This window comes from Hydra vulgaris, chromosome 12 (assembly GCF_038396675.1).
Source record: "Hydra vulgaris chromosome 12, alternate assembly HydraT2T_AEP".
Classification (NCBI taxonomy): Eukaryota; Metazoa; Cnidaria; class Hydrozoa; order Anthoathecata; family Hydridae; genus Hydra; species Hydra vulgaris.
The window spans coordinates 4,134,595-4,157,500 of record NC_088931.1 but is presented as its reverse complement, the minus strand read 5'-3'; the positions used below and the strand labels follow the sequence as shown (position 1 = coordinate 4,157,500).

At 26.6% G+C, this 22,906-nt stretch overlaps 1 protein-coding gene across 3 annotated transcripts in view; it reads left to right on the top strand.

Moving 5' to 3' along the window:
- The window catches only part of LOC101238206 (uncharacterized), an 82,568-nt gene that overhangs the window by 37,437 nt on the left and 22,225 nt on the right, over positions 1-22,906 (top strand). For all 3 annotated transcript variants that reach the window (XM_065811276.1, XM_065811277.1, XM_065811275.1), the window contains exons 6-14: positions 34-218; positions 9,314-9,434; positions 11,635-11,862; positions 11,960-12,222; positions 12,299-12,396; positions 16,156-16,312; positions 16,605-16,674; positions 18,928-19,199; positions 22,536-22,704. In XM_065811276.1, coding sequence (XP_065667348.1) covers positions 34-218; positions 9,314-9,434; positions 11,635-11,862; positions 11,960-12,222; positions 12,299-12,396; positions 16,156-16,312; positions 16,605-16,674; positions 18,928-19,199; positions 22,536-22,704 — 1,563 coding nt within the window. The remainder of the gene's footprint in view (positions 1-33; positions 219-9,313; positions 9,435-11,634; positions 11,863-11,959; positions 12,223-12,298; positions 12,397-16,155; positions 16,313-16,604; positions 16,675-18,927; positions 19,200-22,535; positions 22,705-22,906) is intronic.

The following is a 22,906-nucleotide window of genomic DNA, read 5'->3' as shown; positions in this document are numbered from 1 at the left end:
TATGTTAATTTATTTTTTCATTCTTATTTTCAGTTCCATCAGTTGGTCCTTTAATAATTGGCTGGTACCTTGATCAGTATCGCCCAAGTGAGGCTGTCATTCGATGGAACCCAATACCTGATAATTATACCAATGGAAAATTGTTATATTATAAAATTTCCTATGGTATATCTCGAAGTGGAAAAGTCTTCTTTCCTCCTAAAATGACTGATGTTTGGGTACTGTTTCTTATGCTAACCTCTAATAGGGTGTTGACTTTTTTACAACACATATATCCTATAATATTTTCTAATGATTTATTATGTATAACAACATAAAATCATATTCATTTACATTAATTTTTCAAAAAGATCACCCACCAATATAAAAAAAAAAAATTCTAATCATTAAAACAATATTGTATTTGTATTTGCAGTTTGTAATTAATTTTCTTTTTTTTACATCTTAATATTAGACCAAAATGAATTTTAAATTAAGTTTCTCAGAGTTTATACATTGAGGCAAGTCTTGAGCAACTTTTATTGCGCTTTTAGCACATATATTACTGCACTGGATATTTGCAATAATTGATGGTTCTTTAGTCCAATGCATTTTCAAACAAAAGCTTTCAGGCAATTACGAACTTCTTGATATCTTCTTCAAGATCACTAAAATCATTATTATTAAAAATATGTTTCTTAAACCATATTTTGTGCCGGTTACCACTAACAAAATTATAAACTACTTCAAGTTGTTCTCTAGATAAGTGAACAAAAAAATAACTTAAAAATGCATAAATTGCTCTTGAATTCCATCTTGCACAGTGAAGAGACAGTAATGTATTAGGAAAATTAATTTTAGGAAAATATCCATTTTTTTTACAAAAAAGATATGCTTTGCATAGATTGATTTCAAGGTCACTAAAATTTTTTTGTAGTCTAGTTACTGTACCATTTTTTTTTGCCAGTATTAACAGCAATTGTATTTGTCATAATCATTTTTATACAATTCCATAAATCAAAAGAGTCAATAATTTTAACCAATCCATTAAAAATTGTGCTTTACCATCTTTTAAGACAAGAACACTTCTTTTGTATCATTTTTCAGAACCATTACTTGGTGTTCATTATAGTTTAAATAGTTCAAATATTTTCGACCAAAATGGAGGCACCAGTTTTAATTTTAAAAATTGTTTTTGTATGACATTTTTAAACTTTTCACTTCTCTCACAGTTGCTTTATATATTGATGAATGATTAGGTGTGTCATATCAAATCCAAAAGCTTTAACTAAAAAATTGCACACCACTGCAACTTTCCTTGATAATAACTTTACTGCTGTTGATAATTTCAAAACTGATGAAATTGTGCAATATCTCCTCTTTCTGGAGTTAGTATCGGGTATTGGTGTTTCAAAACATTCATCCCCAATAGTCTCAATAACCATAGTATCAGAATCAGTATTAATATCAGTATCTTCTGTAGATGAGTTTTCGTTTTGGATGTTTCTATTCTCTTTGATTGATGAATTTTTGTTGGGTCAGCTACTTTATTGGAACAATAGTCTGCTCTTCCTTATGTTTCCATCTGCATATTGTAAAAAATTTTGTCTTCACTTGTTAGCCACACACCTTTCAAATTAGTAATATCAAACAATTGAGTAAAAAAAGTGCTAACTAACTTTTTTAGTTTTCTTAAATACTTATCATAATCTGTTATTAGATTTTTTACTTTACAATGAACGGGTTGCATTGATAAAGTAGGAAATGAAAATTTTTGCCACAATTCTTTCAGTTCTAAGCAAATTATTTTGATTTGATTTAATTTTGACTTTTCTAAACACACAATTGATTTAAATCTTCTAATCACTGTAGCTTTAGATGGCATTTTTTTAAAACTGTTCAAAATGTTCATACTGACTACACGTTTTCTAGTAACATTGTCTTGAAATCTATATTTTTATAAATTCTTTGTCCGATTTTTCTTGTTTTTGTTAATTAAATTCTTTGATTGCCTATATGACATTCTGAAAAATAAATTGTTACTGAAGTTATTCCATTGTATTAAAAAAGACAAACATTTGAAAAATTTACGTTTTCAAAATGAAATTTAATTATCTTTGATTTGAATGAAAGGTAATACTACAAATATATTATGATTTATTATTATTTGTTAATGTTTTCAGAGATGATTTTTAGTGCGTATTTATTCTGTTTTGTAATTTATTTGATATATATGTATAATATACCGACCCGACATAGCATATTATCTTTTCAAATAGCTTAACATTAATGTATGATTGCTGTGGTGGGTGAATTTTTTTAAAAATTAAATTGAGTAACAGATATGTTTAAATAATATACATAAATACTTATCCACTAATGCTATAATGTTTCAAAAAATTCATTAATAATATTAAAAGTCAATTTTAGGAAAGTTTTTTGCGCCCACCTATAGTTGTCATTGCTGTCTTTTTTTAGTTTTTTTTTCTTGTTTCTTTTTATTTATTGTTTATGGTTTTATGTTGAACAGTTTGTTTTTTTTAATGTAAAATTTAAAATACTAAATTAATGTTTGAAATAAGTAAAAAATTAAAAATGTTACAGTGATTATAAAAGCTACTTTAAAATGTTTGATTTTTATAAGCTGACAATCCTACAACCTTTAGCTGTTACTTTTGCAAGACAGTAGCCAGGTGCGTTCATGTTGAATGTATCCTGCTACTGTTTTGTAGAAGGCCTCCTAGGCAAAGACTTAAGAGGTAAACAAATTCTTTCTGTTGACTGGCCTTGCACCCCTTCTTCAACTATTACACTATAAAACAATAAAAACCTATAAAACAATAAAAACCATCATCATCACCAAATTCTCTAAACCTATCCTTCACTAATATTCGTGGTCTTTGAAGTAACTTTTCTTCTGTTGAGTCTTATCTCTTGCAAAGTTCACCAAACCCATTTGCTCTTTGTGAGACTAATTTGAGTTCACCTGTCTCATCTTGTAATCTTAGTGTTGATGGTTTTCTTCCTTTGATTCGTAAAGACTCCAATAGTCACATGCTTATCCTGGGCATTTACATTTGTAAGAATTCACTCATTTGTTGGGTTTGAATCCACAGACTATTCTTTTATGTGATTTTGTTTAGCAGCTTTCCTTCATCTCAAGACTGCACTCATTTCGATGTTATTTCTGATCAAACTGACTAAGCCCTCTCTCTTTATCCATCAGCCAATATAATTGTTATTGGAGACTTTAATGCTTATCACACTAAATGGCTTGGCTCTAGCGTCAGTACCTCTGCAGGTATTAAGCACCAAAACATATGCCTTTCTCCATCTCTAATTCAAATAGTCAACTTTCCAACTCGCTTTTCTGACAACCAAAATCATTAACCTTCTCTACTCGACTTATGTCTTGTTTCTGATCCTAGTCAGTGCTCAATTTCTCCACATTCACCCTTAGGTGCTTCTGATCACGGTTTGATCTCTCTAAAATTATTATCTCATTCTTCTTCATCATCAAAATCCCTTTATCATTGCACTTCTTAGAACTACCTTAAAGCTAACTTGGACTCTTTCCATGATTTACTTTAAAATGGCCTTTGGGTAGAAATCTTTCGTCTTCCTACTGAAAAATGTGCTTCTTACATAGCTTCTTGGATTCAGGCTGGCATGGAATCTTTTATTCCCTCTTGACAATTCCAGATCAAGCCTTACTCTTCTCTATAGGTTTCCTCACATTGCTCTGCTGCGATTTCCAATCAAAACCATTACTTCCATATCTATCAGCAAAACAATTTTCCAGAAAACAAACGTCTGTTTATTATTGCTAGAAGCCATTGTAAAAAAGTTTTGTCTAACACCAAAGCCTGCAATTCTCAGGTTATGAAATCTTGTATTTCATCTCAAAAATTTGGCTCTTATGACTGAATTGTTTGCTAAGAACTTTTCATCAATATCATCTCTTGATTCCACCAGTTGCATTCTACCTGATATAACTGAAAAACAGGTTGATCCATTGTTTGACATTCATATCACTCCAGCTTTTGTATCTAAAGTGATTTCCTGCTTAGACTCTTCCACAGCTTGTGGTCCAGACAACATATCTGTTATGGTCTTGCTGAAGTGTTTTCTGCAACTGTCCTTTATACTTTCAAAACTCTTTAACAAGTGCTTATCAGAGTCTTGTTTTCCAGCCTGCTGGAAAGCGGTATCTGTTATCTCTATTTTCAAAAATTCTGGAGAGCAACCAGATTTATCTAACTACTGTCCTATTAGTCTTCTTCCTATCATAAGCAAGGCTTTTGAATCTTTAATTAACAAACACTTAATGGATTTGGATCTTCTCATTTAAAGCTAGTTTGCTAACTGTAATAACTGATGGGTTTTATTGTGCATTAGATAAAGGTGGAGAGGTTAAGGCTATTGCTCTTGACATGTGAAAAGACATTTGTTGTGTTGAACATTGTTTACATGTGTTGAAAAAATAAACACTTGACATGTGTTGAAAGGTGAAGAGGTTAAAGCTGTCGCTTTTGACATTTTTAAAGCTTTTGCTAAAGTTTGGCATGCTGGTCTTTTTCATAAGCTATCTTCTTATGGTGTATCTGGTAACATCTTCAAGATTATTGAATCCTTCCTTTTCAATTGTAGTATAAAAGGTATCATTAATAGACCGCACTCTTCTTTATATCTTATCACTTCAGGGGTTCCTCAAGGTTCAATACTTGGCCCTATATTATTTGTAATTTACATTAATGATTTTCCAGATATTCTCACATCTGAGGTGGCACTGTTTGCTGATGATACTAACATTTATTCTTTTCTTGATAAGAAGCCAACACTCTCTGATTGCTTAGAGGGGGCATTTGAGCTTGAAAAAGATCTCACTTTTGCAACAGCTTCGGGCTCACAGTGGCTGGTGAACTTTAATTCAGATAAAACTCAATTATTTTTAGCCAATTGTTATTCGAATAATTTAGATCTTCCTATTTTTATGGTAATGTACTCAATGAGTCACCTACCCTTCATCTTCTTGGATCAACTCTTACTTCCGATCTTTCTTGGAAACCATATATCGAATCCATTACAAAATTAATCATTTAAGTTTGCATCTTTTTATTGTGCACAACATTTTCTTCCTCCAGATTCTCTTCTTTATCTCTATAAATCTCAACTCCATCCTTGTATAGAATACTGTTGTCATATCTGTGGATGATCAATGGTGCCCTTTCTTTTTTGAACAAGGTGCAAAGGCATCTGATGCTGCATCTGATTTTGCAGCCGACCTCCAACCATTATCACATTGTCATAATGTTGCTTCTCTTTTTTACAAATACCATAATGGACACTGCTCTAAAGACCTAGCGTCTCTTGTGCTATCTACTAAAATTTATTCATGTGTTACTTGTCATTCAATTGAGTCTCATCCTTTTTTTTGACTGTTTCTAAGTCCTCCAAAAACTCCTATTTGTCTAGTTTTTTTCCTTGAACATCAGTTCTTGGGAATTCGCTTCCTTTTTCTTGTTTTCCAGATTCCTATATTTTGTTATCTTTTAATTCGTCTGTCAATCATGATCTTGCTCTATCAACTTCATCTTTTCTCTTACAGTAACTTCTAACTTTAAAAGTGGTTGCTTGTAGCCTTGCTAGAAGCAAACATATTGAAAAAAAAAAGAAAAAAAATTTAAATTAAATAACAACAATCTTACGATCCTACTAAACTAAATAACAAAAAGCATCAATAATATTTTAATAACAATAAAATGATAACAATATCAAACAATAAACCACTGCTCTACTACTACATGTTCATTTATTTGTTTTATGAATAAAATATGGACTGGAAACCATACATATTCACTGGAGGTACTTTAGTTGTACAAAGTTGACGAAGGTGCTCAAATTAACTTCTTACGACTTTAGTATATGATTTTGTTTTTGCTTGTAGTAGCTTTTTAATCAAAGTTGAAAATTAATTTACCAAAAAGGTTCAACTTGTTTATTTGAAAATATATAAAGTTTGTTAGAGCTGTGACTATACACTGACCTTGAAAAATATAAAATAAATTTTTGCAAAAAGTAAAATAATTAAAATTATTTCAGTAGCAGAAAATTACTTTAAAATTATGAAAATTATTAAGTAAATTAAATTAAATAAAGTTAAAAGCGAAAGTTAATAATAATATTATGTTTTTATGCTTATTAATAAAAGATAATTAAATTTAAAGCAGTTTGCCATTGAAGTCTAATTATTTTAGATTTTATGACATAGATAATGAAACCGGGAGTATATATATGGTTTTTATAAATGGTTTCTATGAGAGGTTGGATATAGATGACAATCCAAGAATGCTTAAAGTAGAGAGAGGGTAGCTATTTATCAATATCGTAATGTCAACAATATTGCAATACTTATTGCAGTAAATAATATAGTTTTATTGGAGTTAAAATTTACAAGCCACTGCAAGCCCAAAGATATTTCAGATAAGAGATCATATTCACGATTAACTGCCTGTTCTAACAGATCAAAAGATGAAAACTTTCTGTTGAGACAGAAGGTTGAGTTATCGCTACATCTATATGCACAACAAACTACTTAGTTATAACAGTTATAACTCTATTAGTTATAACAGTCAGGCGCAGAACAAAAAGATCAAAATCTGTTTTGATTGTCAGAGAATAAGTTATTGGTCTCGAGATGAGGTGTTAGAGTTTCTTTGATTTAAGACTTAAAAAGATAATAGTGAGAAGACGATGATAATTTTGGATGATAGAATTAAATGATAGTTAGAGCAGTCAGAATATTCATGAGAGTTTTTAAAAACTAGAACCACAGGTGCCGTTTTCCAGCTGGCAGGAAAACATGATTTAGTCAAGCACTTGTTAAATAGTTTAGAGCAAGTGAAGGAGAGTTTTAGATAATATTTAAAAATATTATTAAATATGAATTTTTGTCAGCGCCATCAACAAAATATCTAATACCTCTAATTCATCGGTCTGATTTTATTTGCTCTCCCAAGGATAAGACTAAACTATTTGCAAAGAATTTTTTTTTCGATTTCAGTTCTTAAATATAATAACTGTACTCTTCCTGCCATTCCAGTTAAACAGGTTAACCTATTGTTAGACATCAAAAATTACTCCTGCTTCCAGTACTAAGGTCATTTATTAATTTAACTCTTCTACGGTTGTGGTGTAGACAACATTTTGTCATGTTTTTACAAAAGTGTTCTCAAGAACTTTCTTCATTTCTCTCTAATAGTTTAGGGAGAAATGAAGAGAGCTTATGAGATTCAATAAGTGCTTCACTGAATCTTGCGTTCCTGCTGCAGAAAAATGACACAATGGTTCCAATTATTAAAAACTCTGAAGATCACTATGACCCCTCCAACTATTTTCAAATCTTTCTACTGTTATTAGCAAGTTTTTATAGATTTTGATCTTCTTGTTCTACGGCTGACTTGCCAACAGCTGTAACTGAATAATTCTATTATGTATTAGACGGAGGTGGCAAGATTTTACATTTAGATCACTTAGAACAGATCTTGAATCTGATCTATATGGAATGGCTAACATATTTAAAAAAATTGAAATGAAAAAGCTTATCAAATTTATTTGCTAATGTCACAAAATGAAAAATAAAATAGTTAAATATAATATAATTATAAGATGTAATAAAAAGATTATGATTTAAAAATAATATGCATATACAGTATAAAAATAGTAAAACAAATATGACATAAAATTACTAAAAAAAATAAAATATAAAGTTAATAAAACAAATGTAGTATAATAAAAAAATATAGTATAATAAAACAAATATAGTATAATAACAATAAAACAGATAGTGGTATTTTGAAAGTATATAGAAAATATTTTTTCTTTAAAATAAGAAAAAAAAATGTGCTCCTTTAAATAATGCATTTTTTCCATTTAGAATGAAAAAATATTTTGTTTTTCAAATAAAGTTATAAAATGATAAATTTTAATAGTCTCATTTTGGATTTCACTTGACTAGAGACATTTGATTGATTTGTTTGATTGCTGTTTTTTTATGAAATTATAGATACAGTTAATAATCAAATAGTATAAGTTATGAAGCATTCATATCACTATAACCAAAAATTATTATGGGTAACAACTGAAAAATGAGACTGAATTTAAAGACACATATCTCTTTTAAAGGTATAAGGTAAAACGAAAAGGAAAAGTGTTTTAGAAAGTATGGTTTTTATCTATATAATCTGTTATTTTCAATAAAACCATGCCTTCTGACTTCATTAATTATACCTGGACAAAATCTTTCAAAATACTCCAAAAAGTTTCAATAGAACATTCTGGGAAGTTTACAGGGTAATCCAATTTCTCAACAAAATTTTCTTGTTTAGGTATGTGGTTAATGTTTTTGCATAGTGAGATGATGCCAAATTGGGTCAGAATACATATTGGCTATCGTAATAATACTTATTGATGAATGGAATGAGTTGTTGATTTCTTTAAGAAGGTTTCTTTATTTACAGCCAGCCCACTAGTCATAAAATACGGCTGAATAATGCCATTTTCAGAAAGAGCAATCCATAGAAGTAATTTTTTTGAAACTTTTATTTTGTTTGGTATTTAACTGTAGATGGAGTAGATTTTACAATGTTAGTTTAAAAAATATCATTTCCATTGATACTGGAGTAATTTAACTTAAAATAAGACACATTATCAATGGTTGGTTTATGATTTTTGAATTTCTGATGCAATTGACTGCACTTATTTCTTAGTTTAATTGCTTTTTGCTGGTCAGAATGTTTTGGAATTGTCATTTTTTATCTGGTTTAATTTTTGTCTTTTTCTTTAATGTTTTAATAATGTGTTGCTGTGAACAGTTAAACTTTTTACTGCCTGTTGTTGATAAACTCCGTCTTTATGGTCAAACCATAAAGAAAGAGTTTTTTTAAATTCATATTTGAGCCTTTTAATGTTTATCTTGGTTACTTTTTTAGCTTTTCCCACTTCTTTGAACTCTTTGGTAAGCAGATTCACTTTCAGCACATTTAATTATCTTGTATACAGTACTTTTAGGCATATTCTCAGTTTTATAGTGGTCATAAGTGAACTTTTTACCAACATTTCTATAATTTGAATAAAATTCATACACACATTTTCTAATCTCTTGTCTTGAATTCATTTTTTTATTCATATTTCTATAACAAATAAAAAAACATAAAATATTAAAAAATTGGAATGAATATACTCTTTAAAAATTTTTCTCTTTTTGTTTTATTTTATATATTTTAAAATTTCTTTTAATCATTAAAGTATTTTTTTCAATATTTACTTTATTTAGGTTGACCAATATACCACAGGATATGTCATTAAAAATTTGTCTGTTAATGCAGAATACACTGTATACATTGCTGGTGAAACGATTATGGGAGCAGGCAACAGAAGTGACACAATATTTATTGGTAATTCTATAAATTTAACCAAGTTTTATCTTAAGTATACTAGTGTATATATATGTATATATATACATATATTAGAATTATTACTTTTTTGTAAACCCATGTTCCTGGGTCATAAGTAGATAATTATTTGTAAAAAAAATAAATAAAAAACAAACCCACAAACAGGGCCGGTGCAAGTAGGTGCCATTATAGTATTTTCTAAAAGGATCAAATTTACCAACTAAATGAACAAAAATCATTAATGAAGGAGGGGAGGGGAGGGTCACACCCCATTAGTTCTTTACAAGTTTCAAGATAAATAGGTATTCAATATTAGACAGCATGTTGTTTCCTCTAAATCCTTTATTCATTATTTTGCAAAGGACTCTGTCAGAAACATGATGTTGACAACCAATTTATTGTGGTTCTTTCAGTTTCTTTCCAGTAACAGGACTTTGTATATAACCTTCTGTCTGAAAATAGACAGGGAGCTATACAGTTCATTTGCCACTTTCAAATCAATTTCAACAACTTGAAAAATTTTATTCACTTTGTTGAACCTTTTATAATTGTTCTTCAGATGACTATCATGGTGGATGTTTCAAGCTAATTCCATTTTTTGAAAAGTCTACTAGCTTCTACTATTGTGCATTCTGCTCATGCATTTTATCATTATTCACCTATTTTAAGGCTGTTTAACCGCTTAGTTTACATATACAAATATATAAACACTATTGACAAATAGGAACTTGAAAAAACATATTAAAAAACAATGCAGCAGACAAACTTTAATCTCTTAGACATGCATACAAAAAAGTTTATTGTTATATTTTTGTGTTTTGTTTCTTTATTAAAAAAAAAGATTCAAGATATAAATAAGAATATTCTGCTTTTTTATTTTAATTTTTAAAACTTATTAAAAATTAATTTCTAGTTCGCTAGCCTCTCCGAAAACCCTTACCCTGCAGCGGCTGCTGATGCTGGACATATCAGGTTCTAGAGGAAAAGAAAAGGGAGAGGGGGGGGGGGGAAGAAGGGGTTAGTGATTTTTTGACAACTCATATGAGGTTTGTTACTAAAGTATTACAATATTGACAAGGAAGGGGAATCAAAACTGGTCAAAAATTGCGTGACGTAATTTATGGACAACTCCTTTATCTGCTTGTTTACTTTCCAATGCAATGCATAGATTTTGATAAGATTTTAAAACATCTGTTGTAACAATTGAGATCTTTTTAATACTAAATAAACAGCAGAAGAAAAAAAATTAAATAGAAAAGGTGCGATGGTAAAAAAAGTATTAAAAACGTTAAACCTTTTATTACAATAGAATGTGCAATAGTAGCACATTTAAGTATTTTATTGAAAACCTCTTTTTGATACATTTTCTTTTTAGTTTATGTTTTTCCAAGTTTTTTTCAGGTTTGTTTGTTTAGGTTTTTTGTTGCAAGTTTTGTACAGGTTTTTCAAAGAACCTCTTGCTTTTTCTTACTCTTGAAACAGATTCTGCTGCAAAATTTTTTACCTTTAAAAAAGAAGCAAGTTCTTGTGCAATACAAATAACAGAAGCAAAAGTTTTTCTTTTTGTAAATTTCAAAAAGTTTTCTTTCCATTGACTTTAAAGCCTCTAAAATATTCATTGAAGCTGATTGAAGTTTTTTGGTTGTTAAATTAATTTCTAATAAAACTATATGCCTAATTACAAACGAACACAAAAAATCAAAGCTTGTTGTTTTTAAAGCAATCAACTTTGATGTAATTTTTGCGGTTGCTTTATTAGTGTTTTAAGCCGCATCTTTCAGTGCTTCACAACGTTTTGGCATTTCTAACGGAAGAGTTTTTACAGCATTGATGTGGTTTTCCCATCTTATCACTTTTTAACGGTTATATAAATATAATAAATAATAAATTTATGAAAACTTAAATAAAGTTTTTTGAGGTCTTATATTTTTTATCATAAATTGATACATATAAAATTGATTTTATATAAAATTCTGTATAAAGTATATCAATTTTTGTTAAATTATTCTTATAAATTTATACATTTTTATATTCCCAGGAAAAAAATTAGTATTTAATAAAAAGTTGACGCCTTCAATGCTTTGGAGCTTGGGTGAAAATGATCTATTGTACCTGCCATCAGCTGATATATATATATATTTTTATTATAACTTTGTTATATTTTGTTTTTGTTTTTGTTGTTTCTTTTAAAAATTTTTAGAATCCTGCAAGTGTCCTACTAATATTTATACTGCGTGGTACAAAGATGACAAAGATAGATCTTTAATTTATGGTAATGACCAAAACATCACTGGGGGGATAATGTATGACTTTTTAAAAGATATGACAGCCTCAATATGCTCTAGTTGTCCTGGCCTAATCTCTGGGGCTGTATCATACAATCTTTATTGGGATAGGACAAAAGACGGACATTCTCCTCAACGATCAAGTACATTTTTTAAATACATTTGAATGTTGTGGCTACTGGTAATTATGATGATTTCACTCTATAAAATATTTTAAAATATTTTTAATGTTACTTTTAGGTCATGATGATTTAAAGAAACTTGTTGATAACAATGTGCACTTTAGTTTACCAATTAATGGTAAGGCATCAGTTGTAACATTTCAATCAAAATTTAAGTATGTGCAAATTGTGTCTTCGCCAGGTGTAGCATTTATAGTGAGAGATGCATCAGCAGATTTTAATAAGTCAAAAGCAGTTGCTACAGCTATATTTTATTGTTGGCCTGCTGTTATAATAATATTTCTTTTCTCAACTATCAGTGGCACTTTTATGTGGATTCTGGTAATTTATTAAATTCTTTCTTTGTTTTGATTTAAGCAATACAAAAATTTTAGGGAATTAAACTTATCTTATATAGGATCGTAAAATAAATAAAATAGAATTTCCAAATGAAAGCTTTATTCGTGGTATTCTCCATGGCACTTATTGGGCGTTTATCAGTATGACTACTATTGGGTAGGTAAACATTTTTTTTCTAGATTCTTATATAGTCTTACATTAAATTAAATAAAAAATTAAATTAATTATAAATGACATTAATTAAATAAGTTTTTTTTATAAAAGTGTTACTTTTTTTATAAAAGTATTACTTTTTTATAAAAGTGTTATTGCAAATTATTTGATTATCGCAAAATGTATTTAACAATTAATAAGGAAAAAATAATTTTTTTTTGTAAATGTTGTTGTAAATAAATATTTGTTGAAGTTGTGAAGAGTTTGTAAATAAATATTTGTTGCAGCTGTTAAGAGAGGTAAATTTTTTCAGTTTAAAAATTTTGTTTACACCATTTTAATGAAAATATCATAATCAATCATTTTGGCTAATACCATGAATATTTGAAAAAATTAAAAATTTTAATAATTGTAACAAACAAATGAATTAAAAACTTTGGTAAAATATTTTGTTAATTAATTACCACTAAATTATAGATTCATGATGAGTTGAGCTCAAGAGTTGAATCAAGAGTTGATGGTTCGGCTGCAACAGCTATGGTAGAGACTAGATGTTTACTAGAAGGCAATGATATATTAGAGTTTTTTTTATCAAAAGATCTGCATAAACGGTCTATAAAATTTGAAGTGGAAGTTTATTAGTTTGTTAGATCAGGTTTTTGAAGATGTCGGATTTTGGCTCTTGAAGTTGACCACATCAAAAAGCATGGTGTAAAAAAATCAAAAAGCAATGATCAAAAAGGAAGTTGTATTAATAAACGATGAGTTGTTCAATATTGATTTGGTATTAGGTATGAGGCTGTTAGGTTACCAAAAAAAACTTTTTACAGTTTTTAGTAAGACAGTTTGGATCCAATTAATGATGAGCAACAGTTTTAATGTAAAAAAGACTACAAAATCATTTTTGATGGTGTTAAATAAAAAATCAAAGCAAAATGGAGAGATAGAGATGACCCTAACTGGTTGTTTAATTAAGTTGCTTAGGATTCAATGTCAAAATGTGTTTAAACAGAATATGAAAAAGAAATGCAAAACTAGATTAATAAAGAATTGTTATTAGATTATAATAAAAAAAGTGAATAAAGCGGTAGTGGTGTAGTGGTAGAGCGCTTGCCTCATAAGCGAGAGGTTCCGAGTTCAATTCCCACCACGTCCCCGGTAGTACTGCGCTCAACTTGTTTCTCTGCACAGCAGCCTTGTTTGTCAAGGTTTGTGTTTCAGAGTTATAGAGTTGGGAGAGAGTTATAACCACAAGTAGCCTCCTCATCTGTAGTGGCTTTCTTGGCCTTGGGGAGGTGAATTACAAAAACAAAAATAACAAAAAAAAAAAAAAAAAGTGAAAAAAATCAAAAGTAATTGTATTAAAAAGGATAATGATGTAAAAGTTGTTGTAGAATTTCTCTAATGGAAGTTATAGAAACAAAACAAAAATAGACAAGAAATAAAATTTCAATTTTTTTATTAAAAACAAATTCAATTTTAGCCAAAAAAATTTTTAGCTTACTTATGCAATCAATTCTGCTATCAATACTTGTAAATGTTTAGAATAAATAAGCTGTTTAAATTTTAATAATATACTACAAGTGGTTTTTTTCTTTATTTTATGCACTTACATTATTGTATCAAAATATTAAGTTAGAATATTAGGAAACAAAAATTTTTGATTTTTCACTCAAGTACCTACTTAATATATATATAAACATGTTCAATTAAAATTTTTTTTCTTTCTGAAATTGAATGTTTGTAACTTTTAGATTCTTTATAAAAAAAGATAGAAGTCTAACTATTGTAATAAAACTGTTAATAAAAAATTGTAGATCATCTTTATTTTCAATAACAAAGTTATTATGATTAAAAAATACATACCACACTTTTTATAATTTTTAAAACTTTCTTTAAACAAGAAAAATGCAAAACTTAAACTAAGTTCTCTTCAATTCCAAGTTTTCATTAATAATTAAAGTAAGCACTATGAACAGTTTTTTTTTATTTGTTTTATTAAAAAACCTTTAATTTTTATTGATTTAATTTTTTATTGATTTACCTTTACAAGACATTTTAGTTGCTGTTTTTAATTAGTTTTTTATTTTTATTTATTTATTTGTTCTGATTCACTCCTAAAAAGGCTGCAAGCAACCACTATCAAATTAAGAGTTACTAGAAAAAAAGGATAGAGTTATTGAGCAAACAAACGGTTGACTGAAGTTTGTTTTTCAACAAGACAACGCAAGCATTCACACTAGTAATGAGACTAAGGCTCAGTTTGAAGCTTAAAAAATTGATCAAATGTGGTGGTCTGCTCGCAGTCCAGATTTGAATCCTGTTGAAAACATCTGGGGAATCATTGTAAGACATATGCTGGCCAGAAGCAATATAACTCTGTGGCAGAGCTAAAAGTAGCGGTATCAGAATGCTGGGAGCCAAAAGTGCTGGAAAACTTGGTGGGAAGTATGCCAAAACAAATTTATCAAATAATTGAGCACAAAGGAGGTCCAATCGAGTACTAAAAATGAGATAAAAACATTTTTTTAATAGTTTTGTTAAAAAGTGTGAACTGCGTCTATAGAAAATAGTCAGCTATTTCAAATACTTCAAATTTGATATTATTTTTTGATAATTTTCATTATTTTTTTATTTTATCTATAATTTATTGAAATTAAAATTACACTATATAACACTATAAAAATAAAGTTAAGTATGTTTTTAAGACATAATCCACATGCGCCTATAGAAAATGGTCACAGTATATAGGAAACAACAAATAAAATGATCCAATTAATAATTTAAGAAAAAAAGTATAAATAATTATTTAAAACCAATTATGCTTAAAAAATGCACCATAACATTATCAAAGTTCTCAATTTTGGTTTTACCAGACAATTTTTAATGCTACATAACAGGACTGTAAATAAACATCAAAACATGTTTTTACAACCCTTACACCTTTAAAACCATATTATGTTATGACAAAATGATATTTTTTAATAACTTTTTTTGCTTAAAAGTACTATAAAACTGTTAAAAAAAGATTTATGGAGTTTAGTATGTGTTTTCATAACTTATATATAAATATATATATATATATATATATATATATATATATATATATATATATATATATATATATATATATAAATATATATATATATATATATATATATATATATATATATATATATATATATATATATATATATATATATATATATATAGATATATATATATATATATATATATATATATATATATATATATATATATATATATATATATATATATATATATATATATATATATATATATATATAGATATATATAGATAGATAGAATTTTTATTTCTTTCAATATAGTATTGTTCTTTTTCTTCTTTTTTTTAAGTTTGCAAACAGTATAGTTACTAGGAAATAACAAATTTATTAAACAAAAAATAGTTTCTAAAAGTTAGAAAACAAATAAAAAACAAATAAACAAATAACATATATGTAGATTTGTAGAATTGTCTAACTTTTATAACTTTTTCACCTTTAAAATACTTTGAAGCTTTTTCCGAAGATATATAACTATCTTCTAATTAATTGACTTAAAATTTTATGTCACATACCCATGAATTAGTTTGATAATTTTTGTCAATAAAAGTCTTATTAAATTTATGATTTTAGTATGAAGAATATTTTATACAGCTTCTATGTAGATAGATATCTAGATAGATAGATAGATAATATGAGCATATGAAAATATTTTTATTATCAAACTTTTACACAGCTATGGCGACAAAACTCCACGAAGCACTCCAGCAAAAATTGCTGCTATATTCTGGTTGCTAACAGGTCCCATTACCAATGCTATTGTTATTGGTGCTATAACTACAAGTCTTACTTCTGTAAAATTGAGTTCTGATCCAATTCTTTATGGTAGCAAGGTTATTTTTATTTAAAAAAATTATTTGATTCAGTTAGATTTTATTTTTTTACTTTTTATTTAATTTTTAAATTAAAATTTTTAATCAAACTGAAATTAATAACTCTACATATTAAATTAAAAAACATTTATTTTTTTTGTACTTTCAAATTTTTTATTTTAACTTTATATCCTGTATAACTTTGTGTTTATCTTATTGTATTTCTGTTCGATTTTGTGCTTTTTTAAATTTATATTGTCAAAATATTTCTTGAGCTTTTTAACAATTTGTTTTTTTGGTAAACATTTTTTAGATAGGTGCCATTTATAACACTTGTGAATATGCATTAGGTGTTCGGAGAAATGCTAAAATGGATACTACAGGTTGGTTTTTTTTATTAAACAAAGACCATTTTAAATTACAATTTTTAAACATTTTTTGAGGTAATTACTGGTTGTCATAGTGATCATTAAGAAACAAAAAACAAAAAGTTTAATTCAAATGTTAAAATTATTTTTTCTTTGTTTTTTTGCTTCTGACTTTCAATACATTATTAGTAAATATAAGAAAAAATAAAACCTTGGTTTTATTTTTTCTTATATTTACTAATAATGTATTGAATACAAACATATTAAAGCTTATATACATTAGTGTACACCTAAATATTTGAATTAAGTTTATATAAACAAACTTTTCTGGGGGTATATAAAAGTAAGAGCACTGAAAAGCTTGTTTGTTGTTTATTCTAATTATTTTTTGCACTGGCTATTAGCACCTGGTAAAATTTCATTGATTACTTTTAAATAACAAGTCGTAACTTCAGTGCGTAAATATTAAACACATTGTTTAATATTTACACACTTTTAGGTGCCTTGTCAAGGTACCTAAAAAAGATATTTTTATCTATAAAATTTACCTCTTGCAAAATTCACCAAGCTTACTTTGTAGGCTCTTTAAATTAAATTAAAAGGTAATTCAAATTTGGCTTTTCTATATCTCTTACTCAGATAACTAACTTTGTGACTCTTTTCTTGACAACCCTAATTGCTTGCCTTTTCTCCTTGATTTATGTCTTTTCTTTGCTTGTGCCTAGTTTCTGCTTGTTTTCCTTTTGGTGATTCAGTTCATGCTACAATCTGAAGAAATTATTTATCTTGTACTAATCTGTATAATTCTTAATAATCCCTTATAATTTAAGCCTGACTAGGATTTCTTTAGAGATTTTTTTGTGATAGTTCTTGGGCTCAAATGATGGTCCTTGGGGTGCATCTCTTATGTAATCACCTGGAGAAAAAAATATTAAAAAATAAATTTTGTTAATAGTTATTTTTATTTCATTTGTTTACTAAAATTATTGATAAATAAATGATTTAGTAATAAGTAAGTTATAGTTTTATAAATGTGTTACTAAACTGTATTATAAATTACCTCTTGTAATGAGAGAAATAAGTATGAATTGCTTGTTTCTCTCAATATTTTTTAATGCTATATTGACTAAGGTTTTGGGCTGGGGTAACAACTTTTTTTTCTTTTTTCTTCTTTTACCAAAAAAACTATATATATAAAAAAACTATATATATGGTTTATAGTCAACAAAAAAATAAGTAAACCTATATACGCTATGGTAGATATAATTAATTTTTGACAAGTTTTCCATTTCAAGAAGTACTATGACACTTAAGTCAAACAAGTTTCACAATGAAGTAAGAATGTGCCAATAAAAAAAACAAACATCATATGGAAAATGGTTGTGGAAAAAATAGTATTTTTTTATCAATAGAAAAATAATTTAAACTTAACTTGTTTTTTTTTTTTATCTTGTTTTTTTATGGACCTAATACTTAATACTTTCATTTTTTTACTGCCTCCATATTTAACTTCTTAACTATGGAGTAAAACGGTTAAGTAACAGTAAAAGTAATTTTATCATTATTAATGTAACTTTAAAATAATGAGGGCAGGGAGACTTTAGACATGGGGAGACAATGAACACTTGAAAAACTCATACCCTTTTGAGATTAAAACAATTTTGTTTGTGATAGATATGTTAGTAGACATATAACCTTAGTTTTAAAACAAGTCAGTTGACAGTTTCCCGCAAAATTAGATTTTAGTGTGAAAAAAACATTTCTTTGGTTCTTTTGTATAAAATATTATATTCAAAATAAGTCAATTAGATTTGAATACGATTTGGATGATGCAATTTGGATAAATACCAATTGCAATAGCTTAAAAATAACAATAAACCATCATGATTGAAATTGCATATTCATTTATATAATCTCCCTCTATGCCTAAAGTTAGTGTAACTTTGTGCAAAGTGACTTACGACACTTGACTTTTTAAAAAAAATTTTAAACATTAAAAATCAAGAAGTATATGGAAAGTTGAAGAAAATTAAAATTAAAAGACATTAAAACATTAATTTAAAAATTTAAACATTGTAGTCTGACAAAAAAATGTCACTTAGTTATTAAATAAGCCTAATTTGAGTAAAAACTATCCAAAGTCTCCCTGCTTTCCCCTACAGAAAGTTAGTTAAAAATAAATAAAAAAACATGTTGAAATTTTTATATATATTTAAACTTTAAAAGGAACTTTAATGTATAGATTTCAAGTAAAAAAAATTTTTTTAGGCTATCTGTTCAAAAACATAGAAAGCTTATTAAATGCACTTGAATCCAAAGTTTTAGATGGTATCTTATTGGATTCACTTAAAGTTGTCTCAGTAATAGAGTCTTTTCAAAAGCGGAATTTTAAGATTGTGAAAATAATACCAGAACAATGTGGATGGGGGGTTGTTCTATCTTCTGATATAATAAAAGTGGAAGAGGAAATACGATCTTATGTAAATGCGCAAGCACAGATGATGAAGAAACTTGTTGATAATATAACTAAATCCATACAGGTGATTTTTTTTTTATCAGTAATTTAACTTTTTATTTTAATCAATTAAATATTTGCATAATTTTTAAGTTTAATATAATATTTAAAGAGAAAGGCATTGTGTGAAAAGTTGCAAATTATCTTTTTAATGGTTCCAACAACTTGTTATAATTTTAATTGTGCAAATTGTGTCTTTTGAATTTTAACTAGAAACAGCAATGATAAAGTTACTCAACACTTTTGGACACCATAAGACAAGAACAAGTAGTGATTCAAATCTGGTGTGCTTTTTGCAACTTTTTTGGGATAGTAATATATAAATTAAACATGAAAAATGAACTTACTTTATGTCTACTCCATTATTTTTTATTACTAAATTTACCTGGTATTATGCTATCTCACTCCTAATTCTACTCACTACTTCTTCTAAATTTATTATACTTTTATTTATGGAACACCATTGTGATATCAGAGCTGTGTTTTTTGTTGGTGTCTTTTCTCCTTTAGCAATATGTCTACCATCTTATTTAAAATTAAAAAATTTTAAACATTAAACATTTTTGCACTGAATGAAAAAAAGAATTATTAAAATGAGCCCAGATTCCACAAAAGTGCACAAAGAACACAAAAGTGTTCCATAAATAATGAATAGCAAATTTTGAGGAGAAAAATTATTATCATTAGAAATTACAGCCGTGCCAAGTAGACAAAAAAATGAGATTGGACAACAAACTGAAATTTACAAGATTAAAATAAAAGCTTGTGACAAACGTGTTTCTTATCTAATCTCTTGGAAAAAACTGTTTGGCTGATTCCAAGAGGTAATATAAGAAACATGTTTTTCAGAAAATGATTAATAAATCAAAGACCATCACAGCGAAATTCATCAAAAGAATACCAGTCAGCCATAAGATTGTTGATAAAGTAGTGTGATAAAGAAAATCTGATGAAGGTAAAAAATGAGTTAACAGTTTTAGTCAGATATTTGTTTAGAGAATAAATTATAATTTAAATAACCCAAAGGGTGTCACTCAATCCTGAAAACAAGGAGAAACTGAGCATGAACTCAGAAAAAAGACAGATTAAGGAGCAAAGGTGAGTGATTTAGATAAATATTCAGTAGTTTTTTAATGGAATTAATGAATTAATAATCAGCATTTGTAAGTTCTTTCATTCTCAAAGAAATGATATACAAGGGAAAATTTAGACTAATTACAACCATCATACAAATTTAGAATATTTACAACTATCAACCATATCAACCATTTTACATATATATATATATGTATATATATATATATATATATATATATATATATATATATATATATATATATATATATATATATATATATATATATATATATATATATATATATATTATATATTTATATATATATATATATATATATATATATACACATATATATATATATATATATATATATATATATATATATATATATATATATATATATATATGTAAAATGGTTGATATTTAGACTAATTACAACCATCATACAAATTTAGAATATTTACAACTATCAACCATATCAACCATTTTACATATATATATATATATATATATATATATATATATATATATATATATATATATATATATATATATATATATATATATATATATGTATATATATATACATTTCCCATATATATATATGTATATATATATACATATACCTTGTATATCATTTCTTTGAGAATGAAATAGCTTAGAAATGCTGATTATTATTCGTTAATTCCATTAAAAAATTACTGAATATTTATCTAAATCACTCACCTTTGCTCCTTAAACTGTCTTTTTTCTTAGTTCATGCTCAGTTTCTCCTTTTTTTCTGGATTTAGTGACACCCTTTGGGTTATCTAAATTAAATAAATTTATTCTCAGAAAAAAAAAAAAAAAAAAATATATATATATATATATATATATATATATATATGTATATATATATATATATATGTATATGTATATGTATATGTATATGTATATGTATATGTATATGTATATGTATATATATATATATATATATATATATATATATATATATATATATATATATATATATATATATATATATATATATATATATATATATATATATATATATATATATATATATATATATGCAAAATGAAACAAATATATGTAAAATGTGAAACAAATATAAATGTAATTTTAGTGCAATCAGAAAAGCAAAGTTCTTTATAACACAAACTTTTCTAGAGCACTTTTTTTTTTTTTTTTTTCAGTGACAAATCATTTAGTAGTGGCTATGCAACTTTTTATGCTCTATTGCAAGTTTTTATGTTATATTGCAACTTTTTATGTTATATTGCAACTTTTTATGTTATATTGCAACTTTTTATGTTTTATTGCAACTTTTTATGTTATATTGCAACTTTTTATGTTATATTGCAACTTTTTATGTTATATTGCAACTTTTTATGTTTTATTGCAACTTTTTATGTTTTATTGCAATTTTTTATGTTATATTGCAACTTTTTATGTTACATTGCAACTATTTATGTTACATTGCAACTTTTTATGTTTTATTGCAACTTTTTATGTTACATTGCAACTTTTTATGTTAAATTGCAACTTTTTATGTAACATTGAATCTTTTTATATTTTATTGCAACTTTTTATGTTTTATTGCAACTTTTTGTTATTCTCCTTTTCTGTTGTAATAAAGCTGCAGCTTTAAATTTCAATTTAATGTTTCTTAATAATTCAGGTACTTAAGTTTCTCAAACTCTGTGGTAGATATAAACAAGTTTAAATATTAATTTAGAAAACCCAACATTACCACCAAACTATTTCAATTTATCCTTTACAAATATTAATGGTCTTTGAAAAATCTTCTGACTTTTTAAGTCCTAGTTTTTTTACAATTCACACAACCTACTTGCTCTTTGTGAGACTAATTTAAATTTTTCTGTTTTATCTTTCGATCATAGAGTTAATAGCTACTATCCATTAGTCACACAATAGGCTGGGCACATACTTACAATTGTAATGACTTGACTTAAGTCAAGTCATTTGTTTGTTGCAAAATCAACTTGTACATTTGTTTCATCAAATCATTAGCAATTCTTATTGATCTCTTTCTTCCCAAGTGACCAATTTCTTTCTTTTTATCTCTCAGTTACATAATTATTATTTAATGCAAAAATCGAAAATTAATAATTGTTTTAAAAAATTTGTTTAATAAATCTAATACATTTATTAATTGAATATTTTTTTATTGTTGTTTTGATTATTTTTATACTTTTAAATATCATATTATCTTTAAAGGTTTTTCAACTTTTAAAAAGAGGTGTTTTTTTATTTTTATAGGTTGGCAAAAAGGTTTATACTTTGGACACAGGATTGATTGATCCTAAATCAAAAATTTCACAAGGAATATATTACTATGGATCAATTGTCATTTTATGTGCAATTATTTTAGGGTTTACCTTTGAAATTTCATGTGCTAGGCTGAAGAAACAGAAACTTCAACCATACAGTAATGTATTTTAATTTTTTTTTTTGTGACAAGTCACTGATGAAAGCAAACACTTAAAATTCAATTAAAAAAAATAATACAAGTTTTAAATTTTTGCAAGACTTTGGAACAAACTATTATTTGGTCTGACAGCCTCTACCACACACTTTTTAACATGTTGTGTACAGAAAATAAGTATACTCGTTTGAGTTTAAATAATTTA